The 13626-nt window shown below is 35.4% G+C and overlaps 1 protein-coding gene across 7 annotated transcripts in view; it reads left to right on the top strand.

The window, feature by feature from the left end:
* Positions 1-13626, top strand: part of KIAA0586 (KIAA0586 ortholog) — a 122194-nt gene that overhangs the window by 58596 nt on the left and 49972 nt on the right. For 6 of the 7 annotated variants that reach the window (XR_004029700.1, XM_030811311.1, XM_030811318.1 and 3 more), the window contains exons 22-26: positions 2722-2881; positions 3625-3847; positions 4352-4605; positions 5905-5975; positions 7882-8013. Coding sequence is in view for 6 of the 7 variants with exons in the window: in XM_030811311.1 (XP_030667171.1) it covers positions 2722-2881; positions 3625-3847; positions 4352-4605; positions 5905-5975; positions 7882-8013 (840 nt within the window). In the remaining variant the exon portion in view is untranslated. The remainder of the gene's footprint in view (positions 1-2721; positions 2882-3624; positions 3848-4351; positions 4606-5904; positions 5976-7881; positions 8014-13626) is intronic. The other variant, XM_030811326.1, reaches the window with a different exon arrangement.

Raw genomic sequence — 13626 nt, forward strand, 5'->3', positions numbered from 1 at the left:
TCATGGCTTTTCTTGGCCTTTTAATCTCTCACATATATTTTAAAGTTAGTTCTTAAGTTCCATAAAAAATATTGTTGAGATTTTAGTGGGAATTAAACCAATTTTGACTGGTTTCATTTAAGAAGGATTGACATCTTTATGGTACTGTGTTTTCTTTGCCAAAGTTTTGTGGAAGATTAAGTGAGATGATATATGGACAGAGCTTAATCTAATGCCTAGAACTTGGTAAATAAACACTCAGTTACTAATAGTTTATCATTTTTATCATCCCTTACCAATACTAGAAGAATACCTTCAGATCCTTTCATCATGATGAGTTATATATGAGTGATATATATTAAATATAGTGTTATATTTGAAAACAACACTTCTATGCTATATGTTTATGCAGTCAAGAAGAAAAAAAGACATGGTGTACTTCTTTCATTTTAAAATGAAGGCTAAGAGTACATTAATTATTAAGCAATGCTATAGAAATTCTAATATGCTTCATGGTTTTAAATTGCATCTTAATTTGCAACCCTTAATACAGAATAAAGGGTAATCACCTTACATAGAGACTTTTTAGAATGAAGAAAAAGTCAAATTATATATATATATATATATATATATATATTTTTTTTTTTTTTTTTTTTTTTTTTTTTTTGAGACGGAGTCTTGCTCATGTCACCCAGGCTGGAGTGCAGTGGCGTGATCTCAGCTCACTGCAACCTCTGCCTCCCAGGTTCAAATGATTCTCCTGCCTCAGCCTCCTAAGTAGCTGGGATTACAGGCGCCCGCCACCACGCCCAGTTAATTTTTGCATTGTTAGTAGAAACGGGGTTTCACCATGTTGGCCAGGCTGGTCTCGAACTCCTGACCTCCTGATCTGCCCATCTCAGCCTCCCAAAGTGCTGGAATTACAGGCATGAGCCACCGTGCCTGGCCCAAATAATATATTTTTAAAATGGTCAGAGGACAGACAGTTCATACACATAGAAGAAATACAAATCACCCATGTACATATAAAAAGATGAAGATGATCAACCTCATAGATAATAAGAAAAAAGTTATTGAAATTGCATTTTTACTGATCAGATCGGCAAAACTCTAAAAGTTTGATAAATCTGGGGGAAATTGTCATTTTCCTACCTTCTGGTGGTAGTATAATATAGTAAAATCCTGTAGCAGGAAATCTGACAATATCTATTCAAAGTAAAAACATAATTAGTCCTTTAATAGAGCAGTCCCACTTCTGGGAACTTATTCCATAGATATATCCATATATCATACATACGAAGTGACTGAAGTCAAGATTATTTGATAACTCTGAGGAAGGGCTCTAGGTAGAAAGGACAAGAGTAGGAGAGAAACTTAATTTTCACTATCCTTTTGTACCTTTTGAATTTTGAACCATTTGAATGATTACCTATTCAACAAATTAATATTAAATTGTTACATTTTTCCTTCTCCAGTACTTTCCATCTCCCTGCTGTCTTCATCTCTCCCTAACTCCCACTTTTTCCTATCCTTCCATTACTTTTTATATACGCAGTTTTTGTGTGTGTGTGTGTGCAAAAAGGCTGATTTTTTGGTATGTTGTCAATCAGTTAAAATGCTTCCTTTCTGTTTTATGCCTTTCCTTCATGTCTGTAATTGGGTTTGATCATCAGCTTTATCTATTTAATCTTTTCGTCTTCTTTATTTTTAAAATTTCAGCTTTTATTTAGGTATGGGGGTACATGTGTAGGATTGTTATATGGACATATTGGACCCAGGTAGTGAGTGTAGTACCCAAAAGTAGTTTTTCAACCCATTCCCCCTTCTTCCCTCCTGCCCCCTGCCATCATAGTCCACAGTGTCTGTTGTTCTCATGTTTATGTCTATGTGTGCTCAATGTTTAGCTCTCACTTATAAGTGAGAACATGTGGTATTTGTTTTTTTCTTCCTCTGTTTGTTTGTTCAGAATTATGGCCTCCAGCTCCATCCATGTTGCTGCAAATGACATGATTTTTGTTCTTTTTTATGGCTGTGTAGTATTCCATGGTTTATGTGTACCACATTTTCTTTATTCAGTCCACCAATTATGGGCACCTAGGTTGACTCCATGTCTTTGCTGTTGTGAATAGTATGGCAATGAACATATGAGTGTATGTGTCTTTTTGGTATAATGATCCTTGGGGTATATACCCATTAATGGTCTCAAAAGAAGACATACAAGCAGTCAACAAACATATGAAAAAATGCTCATCATCACTAATCATCAGAAAAATGCAAATTAAAACCACAGTGAGATACCATTTCAGTCAGAATGGCTATTATTAAAAAGTCAAAAACCCAGATTGCCATAAATATATACACTTGCTATGTACCCACAAAAATTAAAAATAAAAATTTTAAAAACAAACAACAAAATACAAACCCACAGATGCTAGTGAGGCTGCAGAGAAAACGGAATGCTTATACACTGTTGGTAGGAATGCAGATTACTTCTTCTCTATTTTAAAAGAGGGTACCTTAGATTTCTGTGGGGACCACTTCAGAGGCAGAGTTATTTCAATTGCCTGAGACTTGCTGTAGGCCAATCGTAGACTAACAGGTAGAGGTTCAAGAGGTAGGGTACTTAACCCCGCCATCAATTTAAATTATATATAGTCTATGAATGAGTTCATATTATTTTCAAATTACTCTTATTTGGGTGATTATAAACACAGTTTATCTTGTTTTATTAATTTATTTTAGGCAAGAGTGTGCACCCCACTGGCTACCCCACAGCCTACGCCTCCTCGCTCACCTTCATCACCTACTAAGGAGTGTGTTTTGGTAAAGACTCCAGATTCTTCTCCCTGTGATTCGGATCATGATATGGCTTTTCCTGTGAAAGAAATACGTGCTGAAGAAGGTAGAAACTTTATTTCTTTAACTCAATTTTAATTTTAGCAACTATTAAATTTCATGATTTGTCTTATAAGATGCTTTATAAGATTATTGTATATGTACTTGTTGCTTACTAGGTTTTAGTAAATCATTTTTTCTCACAAGGAAATTTAGGAATTGATTGCGACTTCTTAAAATCTGTAATTGAGGCCAGGATGGTGGCTCACGCCTGTAATCCCAGCACTTTGGGAGGCTGAGGCAGGTGAATCACGAGGTCAGGAATTTGAGACCAGCCTGACCAACATGGTGAAACCCCTCCATACTAAAAGTACAAAAATTAGCCAGGTGTTGTGGCATGCGCCTATAATCCCAGCTACTCAGGAGGCTGAGGTAGAAGAATTGCTTGAACCCAGGAGGCAGAGGTTGCAGTGAGCCGAGATCGCACCATTGCACTCCATCCTGGGCAAGAGAGTGAGACTCCGTCTCAAAAAGAAAAAAAAAAGTATACAATTGAATAGATGCCTAGACTACTTTAAGTATATGGTGTATTAACAATGATATCTTCTCAAGGTATTTTTTAATGCTTTACTAAATTTAGGAATTATCACATTAATGGCTACCACCATTGTCATTATTATTATTAATTATAATTGCCATTATTTGTGTGCTAAAATGGTAAGGGATATCTGAAGCAATGTATGATGCCATCCTATGGAGTTCTTTACTGACTACTATCTTTTTCTGTCCTTTTAAAAAAAAAATCTTTAGGAGATGATATGCCTGCCATCGTGCTTGTTAATACTCCAACAGTTACCCCTACTACTACACCTCCTCCAGCGGCGGCAGTTTTTACCCCAACTTTGTCAGATATTTCCGTTGATAAATTGAAGGTATCAAGCCCAGAGCTTCCCAAGCCATGGGGTGATGGAGACCTGCCACTGGAAGAAGAGAACCCTAACTCACCTCAAGAAGAACTTCATCCAAGAGCTATGTAAATGAGAACATACTCACTAATAACTGTACATTTCAACTTACGTTTGACTTAGGTGATCCATTGAAAACATAGAAATATTATACAAAGCTTTATAAACCACAGACTACCTTATACTTTGAAAGAAAGAACTTTCATAAATGTTGAGTTTTGAAAAATTATCAAATTATACTTTTTTCTTAAAAGGTTTGAAACAGCTAGAAATAAAGGTATCTATTATATTGTTAATAAAATAGAAAACAATTTCTCCCTATTGTGGATCATTATTTACTATCATCAGTTAACTTTTATATTATTTTATATCTCTGTGTATGGAAGAGCTTTCAAGATGGCCTATGATTAAAGCATGAAAACAATTTTTAAAAATCTTGTTAATTATAGTAGTGCAGATTTAAAAAAATATTTTGGTAAAGGAGACATAGTCTTCGAGTCTGTTTTTTATATCAAAATGAATACAGGCCTTTAGTGACCTAACAAGCTCCAAATATGTCTTTATTTTCTTAGTGTAATGTCTGTGGCTAAGGATGAAGAACCAGAGAGTATGGATTTCCCTGCTCAGCCTCCACCTCCAGAGCCAGTTCCCTTTATGCCATTTCCTGCCGGCACCAAGGCCCCTTCCCACTCACAGATGCCAGGTTCTGATTCATCAACACTGGAAAGCACATTGAGTGTTACTGTCACTGAAACTGAAACTTTAGATAAACCCATCTCTGAAGGAGAGATTTTATTTAGCTGTGGTCAAAAATTGGCCCCCAAGAGTAAGTTATTTTGTATTAGTTGATTTTACTTGTTAGATTATGGTAATTCCCTAAGTAATACTTTTCTATTTAAAGTGTTTTTACTTAACTTTCAAGATTTAACATGGTATAGTAGAAAGAATAGGGGGCTCAATGCAGTTTAGTTAACTTTTCTGGGTCTTAACTTCAGAAAGTAAAATCTTCCTCATATTCCCACCCTCCAGAAATAGTATCACTATTAATGGTTTGGGGTAGGCCTTTCCAGTCTTTTTTGTCTATGCATATACAGACACATAAATACATATATATGTGGATGTATGTTTACCTTTAAAAATAGGATCTTATTATGCATATTGTTTTGAAACCTGAATTTTTTTTTTTTTTTTTTTGAGACAGGTTCTCACTCTGTTATCCAAGCTAGAGTGAGGTGGTGTGATCATGGTTCACTGTAGCCTCAAATTCCTGGGCTCAAGTGATGCTCCCACCTCAGCCTTCTGAGTAACTGGGACTACAGGCATGTGCCACCATGCCCGGCTAACTTTTATATTTTTTTGTAGAGATGAGGTTTCACCATTTTGCCCAGGTTGGTCTCAGACTTCTGAGCTCAAGTGATCCACCCGCCTTGGCCTCCCAAAGGGCTGGGATTATAGGCCTGAACCACCTCACCCAGCCTGAAACCTGAATTTTTTTTTACCTAATAATATATTGTGGATATCTTTTAATGTAACTCCATATTTTTCTTATTTTTCTTTTATGGCTGTGTAGTCTGTTTAATCCCTTAATAGAGGGTATTTAGATTGTTTTCAATGCTTTCAGTCTATACGCAACTCTCTAATTACCATCCTTTCATGTATATATGTCTTGGTGCACTTATCTGGTCTCTTCCTTAGAATACATGCCTAAAAGTGAAATTGCCGAGTCTGCTTTAAAGATGCATTACCAACATGCTTTCTAGAAAGGATTTTTTTTTTCTTTGCTCTAAGTTCTAGAAAGGATTTTTAGCTCTTAATCAGTTTTAATTGTATCAACAGTATATGAGAATACCCGTTTCTCAATTTCATAACTACAATTGATATTTATAGTTTTTAATTTCTAACAAACTGGTAGGTTAAACAAAATTCTCATCTTTGTTATAAATTGTACTTTAAAAAAACTGGTAAGATTGAGTAGTTTGTGAATTACTTGTTTATAAACTTTGCCAGTATTTCCATTGCAGTATAATTTTGAATCTAATATGCTGTGGCTTTATGGTCAGATTATTTACTAAATTTGGGTTTCTTTTTTTTTTCTAAATTTTTATATTTTAATTTCTGGTTTTAGAAGATGTAGGACTGTACCTGACAAACCTTAATGATAGCTTATCCAGCACTCTGCATGATGCCGTTGAAATGGTAAGTAACGATTGACTCCAACACTGAATTCTGACAGGAAGAATATCTTTATGAATTGGTTGCCATTGATCAGGTTTTTTCTCAATTTTTTGAGTTATAGACACAAAATTTAGTACAATAACCATGAAATAATTTAGGGTTTCTTGCACATTTCATTATATAATCTTATAATTGTGAGAATGAAAAAAAGTTATCATTAACCCTCGTGGCTCTAGTAGTAAAAAAAAAATACATTTAATGTAATTAGGTAATGAAATCTAGCTGACTGCAAATTGTTACCTGTGTATGTTACCTGCAAATGTTACAATATTTAAGCAGGATCCTACCTATTTAAACCAACTCTCTTATAATACATTTGTTATTTTTCCCTAACCATGATTATAATTCTTTGTGCTAATAAATATTTAAACTTAATGGCTTAAAAAGAAAAATGAGGTCCAGGGATGTTAACCCTTTCTAGTTTCTCTCTAGCTCTGTAGAAGCAAAAGTTGGTTTTTAAAAATATCACATTATATATAAATATATAGAAGTGATAGTAAGAATTTTCTTTTGAAAAAACTGTTAAGGAATAGAAATCTTTACTTTTTATATATTTTTAAACAACCTAAGCAAGGAAAGGTAATTGTACTCAACTATCATCTATGTTTATTCACATCTTTTTAAAGCATTGTTGCTATTTTTTTAAGTTATTTCACATAGGCCTATGAAAATACTTCATTAAGAAGTTTTTTGATAAGATTTTAATGAAACTGTTTTTAAACAGTAATTATTTATTGCAAGTAATTGGTTGAGATAATTGTGAAGACAGCATAGCAATCACTTTTATGAAATAATATGCGAAGAAGGCATAAATGAGATATCTTTATTTTCAGAGAAGCATTACTAACATTTGGCCTATTAATGTACCATTATAGCATTTTTCTCCTTTCTTTGAACTTTTTCAAGTGGCAAAGCATGTTTAAATTTATTTAAAGTAAATAGCTAAACCGAACCAAGACTAAATTATAACTTCTCTTTTTCTGCATTTGAAACTAAATTCTAATTTTGATATTTTTACTATGCCTAAATCACATATGCTACAAATTCATAATAAAGTCAAATACAAAAGTACAATCTGGAAAAACTCCAAATAACTTGAAATCATGTACCAGTGGGCATTTATCTATACATAGCCAGGGGATAGGGACTTATAATCTAGAGTTAATAAACTTTATTTCATGAAAAATAAATACAAATACTTTCAATGAATTTAAAATCATGTTAATATCTGTATTTACAAGATAATCTACTTTGTTGGACTCTGAGGCCCACACTGTTCCTCATTGTTGGGATGGGCCTATTTTGAGGCATGAAGAAGCCTATACAGGGTGCTCCAGTGAGGGTCTTCAATACCAGCACCCTCGCCAAGTAAGCCAGATGTCAGCCCAAAGGCAAAGGGACATTGAGGTCTATAGCTGCCATACCATACTTCTGCAGTTTTTCATTTTTGCTTGTGGTCCAGGTTGCAGCATTACAATGCTTTGCCCCCATTGCCACACTGTGGCATTACTTTACTGCAGAAATATGAAGAGGAGGCTGTGACCCAAAAACAATGATATCATATAAAACATTTATGATTCATGGTAGCTCAACTGCGTGGGACAGACGGTTTGATTTTTATGTTTTTATAATCTCCAGTTTACGTTGTACCAAATTATACTGTGGTTTATATTTGAGGCAAAGATAAAGGGCTTTTATTATGAACAAATGAAAATGAGAACTAGATGAAAATAAAGAGTTCATCTCCTTTCCAAAAATGCTAATATCATCAGTTCATGACTGATAAGTTTTTATTAATCTTAAATTGAGAAAAATGCAATTGTTCGAAATAATTTATTTTTATTAATTGTCTTTATGTTTCTTTTAGGAGGATGATCCTCCTAGTGAAGGGCAAATGATTAGGATGTCCCATAAAAAATTTCATGCAGATGCAATTCTTTCTTTGGCTAAACAAAACCAGGAGTCAGCAGTTTCCCAGCAAGCAGTCTGTCATTCAGAGGTACTTTTTAACTTTAATGACTTTTTTTTTGGTTAGATCTAAATACAGGAAAAAATTAAAATATTCTTACTACTAGTTAAAGCATGCTAGTATTTTTTTTTTTCCAAGGGTCAGTGTTATAGCAACTTTAACTTGGAATCATGGAACTGTAGAGTTTTATAACTGAAAGGAATTTAGACCATCTGTTCCAACCACCTTGTTCTACTGATAAAAAAGCTGAAGCTTTGTGAGGATTATTCATTTTGCAGTTATTTATTAAGTATCCATTATATGCCAGACATAACCTTGGAAAAGATACAAAGATAAATAAGACATGACCCCTACCTTTAAGCAGCTTACAGTCATGCAGGAAGATAAGGGCTTACACAAGTAATTATTCAACAGTGCAATAACTGATCAAATAGCTGTATTTACAAGTACTATATGAACACACAGGAGAAAAGACTGCTTGAAGTTAGATGACACTTCATACACAATATTACATTGATGTCAGTCTTTAAAGATGGAGTAGGACTTTGCAGGCAGCAGCGAAAGGGAAGGACATTTCAGAAGCAGAAATACCGTTTGTTAAGGGATGACAGACAAGAAATATTAAAGCATATTTGGAAAATATTGAAAATCTCTGTGTGGCTAGAACTTTAGATGAAGAATCAGATACATCTGGAGAAGGAGATTGAACCAGATGATCATAAAGAACATTTTATTTAGGCCATGGTAAGGCTTGGGCACTGTGGAGCCCATGAAGGTTTTTGGACAAGGGAGTTTCCTTAGGAAGGAGTATGAAGCCATAAACAAATGAGGGAGACATGGGGGATCTGTCAGAACACCACTGGAGTAGTCCCAGCAAGAGAGAATGAGAACATGAACAAAGACAGTTACAGCAGAAATAGAGAGGAGAGAGATTTAAATTTAAGGGCATAGGATTGACAGTAATTGGTCATTGGTTGAGAGAGGTAAAGAAGCTTTTTTTTAAGGATAATCTTGAGGTTCCTACCTTAGGAGCTTGGATGGGTGATTATAGAGTTGTTGGCTTAGAAGTGCAGACAGAAGAGTGCCAGATTTTGTGGGGAAAGTAATGAGTTTGATATACACATTATATTTAAGGTGCTGAAGGAAATTCCAGGTAGAAATGTACAACATTGTCATTCACACTGGTTAATGATGGAGCTGGGACTAGGATTCTTGATCTATAGTGCTGTTTCTATCATATCTGGTTGTCTTCGCATGAACAAATGTCAACTGGCTTTAGATGAGCTGGAGATCTGAAGACTATATAGGGCCCGAGGAGATGGTTGGTTTTATTTTCTGTTTTTATTCTTAAAACTTTAAATGATTAGGAAAGGTAGGAGAAGATATAAAATTTAGTAATGGGAAAAAATGAAGGCTTAACATATTCCTTCTTAACATATTCCCTCTGAATTTAAAATAATTAAATTTTCTGCAACTTTAGCAATAGACCATTTCACTGGAAAAATATTAGTTGTGATATCTGTGTTGCTAAATTCAAAAACATACTCTCATAGCTGCAGAAACTAAGATGATTAGTATCGAAACCAGTAAGCTGAGAGAGAGAAAGGAGGGAAGGGAGAGAGAGAAAGCGCATGTGTGCGTGGAAAGGAGAGAGAAAGAGGGAGAGGGAAGGAGAGAGAGAGAATGAGACAAACAAATTGTACAAAAAGAGGTGGCAAATAGCAGAAGTGTCTGCATAATTTATAAATTCCACTGACTAATCCTAGTTTTCTTTCTTTTTGGAAATCACTAATATCAGTGTATTTATTCGTTCAATTGTATCAGACCTTTTTATCTTTTAGATGCTGGGAAATTTATCTTCATTCTTTCTCTTTTTCTTTTCTTCCTTTCATTTTTCCTCCCTCTAGAACTCTTATTTCCAGATATTGACACTTCTATTTCTGTTTTTCTTATCCCTTAAATTTTCTTTCTTTTCTTCTCCATTCTGGGAGAGCTCCCCAATCTGATCTGCTAACTATTTGTTCTCCACTATACTGTTTGTCTCGTTTATTGTGTTTTTCATACTTGACATTCTTGTTTTTTTTTTTTTTGCTTTGCATTTTAATATCTTTTCTTATCGCCTACTCTGTGTCTGTCTGTCTGATTAATATCGTTCACTTTGTTGTCTGTTTTTTTTTTTTCTTTTTTAAACTTATCGACTCCTCAGGTATCTGGTTCTTTTGACCTATGAGTTCTTATTTCACTGATGGGATCAACTATTATGTCTGAGAATTTGGGTAAGGGTAAAACCATGGTCTGTTTCAGAGAGTTAAAGAAGAGGGGAGGAGAGAGCCCTAGGGAGGAGAGCCTCAGGCAGCACAGAACCACCCTTGGTCACTGTCCCTGCTGTTTGCTGTTACTCCACTGTATAGCTCTCCTGGTGATTATTGTGTCTTTAAGCCCTTAGGAAGATGTTGCTTTGGGAGGGTTTATAATCCACTAGTCCTGGGGCTTGGAGGGGAAGAAGGTGAAGGAATGATGCCCATGGATGGGCTTCTGGACAGATTTCATCTATAGTTGTTACCATAGCTATGCCTTCATGTTCCCTGATATTACTCTGGGGCGCCAGCATTTGCAGCTGGGGTTGTTAACAAGAAGACTTTCATGGTTGAGGGGCAAGCAGTAATCTCAAATTAATGGAGGAAGAAACAATGACTTTTCTCCATTCATTCCTCTCACGAAGCCCCTCCACACAGCCTCCTCCCTAGGATGCAGCCCCTTTCTTTCCACACGTTCCAGTTTGAGTTAACTGTCCGTCTTTCCAGGGGCTTTTCACAACTTTTACTTTAGTTCTCAGAATCTATGGGTTCTTTTTCACCTCTGTAGTTAACTCCAGTGTTGATTTTGAGAGCTGGCAGCCTTTGTTACTATGCTGTCCTGGCTAGACCAGCAATGCAGAAGTTAGAATTCTATCTTCTCCAGATCTTTTTCTAAGCATTAAGCATTTATATATGTATAAAAATATATTTGTGTATATGTATATGTGTGTTTGTGTATATATATATGAATCTTTTTGAGACAGAGTTTCAGTCTATTGTTCAGGCTGGAGTGCAGTGGCTCAGTCAGCTCACTGCAGCCTCGAACTCTTGGACTCAGGCAATCCTCCCATCTCAGCCCCCAGAGTAGCTGGGACTATAGGCGTGCACCATACCTAGCTAATTTTTTATTTTTTGCAGAGACGGGGTCTCACTATGTTGGCTAGGCTGATCTCCAACTTCTGACCGCAAGTGATCCTCCTGCCTCAGCCTTCCAAAGTCCTGGGATTATAGGCATGAGCCACCATTTCTGGCTTAGTATATAATTTTGACGTGTGTGTATACATTGTTGTGCAATTTTAAATTTTAAAAAGCAAGTTGCAAGGCTTTTTAAAATTTAACATAAATCCTGAAGATCTACTATATTCTTTTTATCTACCATGTAGTATACCATAGTTTAATTATTCTCCTGTTGAAGGATTTTTAGATTGGTTCCAATTATTCTCTAATCAAACTATACTAGGTATAAAATCCTTTTTTTGTACTCATGAGAAATTATTTTTCTAGATTTAGATACTAAGGCATGGAATTGCTGGCTCAAAGATATAAGCATTCATAATTTAAGTAGGCACTGAAAAATTGCCCCTAGCTGTATGAGATCCCTTTCCCATGTCACACAAAGTGCTTTTAATCTTAAATTTTTGCCAGTCTGATTAACAGTGACATTTTGCATACTTTCTTGTCTAAAGGGCTATTAACATTTTGCATATTTTCCTGTCTAAAGGGCTATGTAATAAGAACTAGTAATATTGATACATTATAAGTTAAAATATTGCTTTTCTAAGTTGTGGCTTTTCTTTGTGCTTGAAACTTCTTGCTTAGAGGGGCTTTGGTCAGTGATGGCAAAACTGTAATTTGTACATATATGTAGATGGGCTAGGTGTATTACTCTGTATTATAGGCAACCTGACTTAAATTGGCATGAGTTTAAGCACTGAGTATAATCCAAAACTCAGAGATACTTATGAGTGAGACCATTTTGTAAATAGGCAAGATAAGTCTTCAGTAGGGTCATAGAGTATTCTTAAGGTGTTAAATAGTTCAGCAGTTGCAAATATCCTAGAAAACAGATTCACAACAGAGAAGTTACTGTAGACTGTCAGAGTAATATAGGCATTGTGAAATATTTCTCATTAATTTCTGGGGGAAACATAATTGCCATCATTCTAAACACTGCCCAAGAGTCTCCAGGGGATTTCATATTAATTATGAAACAGTATTTTTTAATTTAAAGGATGTTGAGGCAATCAGTATTCCTAAAGAAGAGTCAGGCTAAGGGAATAAGGAGAGGTAGAGATGTACATAGGAGAATGAAGGCAAATTGAAGAGAATCTTGAATGTTGAGCTAAGTTTAGATTTTATTTTATAGTCAATGGAATCATCAAAGGCGTTTCAGCAGTGATTTCTTCATATAGTCTAGTTAAAAAAAAAATTTGTTGGTTGAAATTAAACCCCTTTTAAATGAGAAACATGGGAGCTTTCAGATAATTGGAATTTTTCTTCAGTTCTTAATTAGTAAATTCATTAATTAGAATATCTCAAGTCATAAAATGTACTAGTGATTAGGATATATAATTTTTTAATATAGAAAGAAAATAAGAGTCTTATATTTTTTCATTTGTTCATTTATTTCATAGATTTCATTTAAAACAATTTTTTTTTTTTTTTTTGAAATGGAGTTTCACTCTTGTTGCCCAGGCTGGAGTGCAGTGGCGGGATCTCGGCTCACTGCAACCTCCACCTCCTGGGTTCAAGTGATTCTTCTGCTTCAGCCTCCTGAGTAGCTGGGGTTACAGGCATGCACTACTGTGCCTGCTAATTTTGTATTTTTATTAGAGACGGGTTTTTGCCATGTTGATCAGGATTGTCTGGAACTCCTGACTTCAGGTGATCCACCCACCTCGGCCTCCCAAAGTGCTGAGATTACAGGCCTGACCCACCATGCCCAGCCAACAATTTTTGTGCTTTTTGTATTTTTTATTTTTCCCAGAGAAAATAACATTATTAAATATGACTAAAGTATTCTTCTATAATCTGTATACTTTTTTTTTTTTTTTGAGACAGAGTATCACTCTGTCGCCCAGGCTGGAGTTCAGTTGCTCAGTGTCGGCTCACTGCAGCCTCTGCCTCCTGGGCTCAAGTGATTTTCTTGCCTCAGCCTCCCGGGTGGCTGGGACTACAGGCAGCTGCCACCATGCCCGGCTAATTTTTATACTTTTTTTTTAGTAGAGACGGGGTTTCACCATATTGGCCAGGCTGGTCTCAAACTCCTGACCTTGTGATCTGCCCGCCTCGGCCTCCCAAAGTGCTGGGTGGTGTGAGCCACCATGCCAGGGCCTCTATACTTTTATAAAAATCTTATTATTGATATACGGGGTAACCTTTATGCTGTTTAAAGTATATTATTCTCCTCATCAATTGTTTATTGTAAAGTTTACACTAACAAACTTTAGGCAATTTTTATTCATGAAGAATGAGAGAAATCTTCTGTTACTCCCATTTTAAGCTGTATGAACGATGTGTAATGCATACCAGCATTTAGTGGTTTTGATTTTTTTTTTTTTTTTTT

This window comes from Nomascus leucogenys, chromosome 1a (genome assembly GCF_006542625.1).
Source record: "Nomascus leucogenys isolate Asia chromosome 1a, Asia_NLE_v1, whole genome shotgun sequence".
In the NCBI taxonomy this organism is placed as follows: Eukaryota; Metazoa; Chordata; class Mammalia; order Primates; family Hylobatidae; genus Nomascus; species Nomascus leucogenys.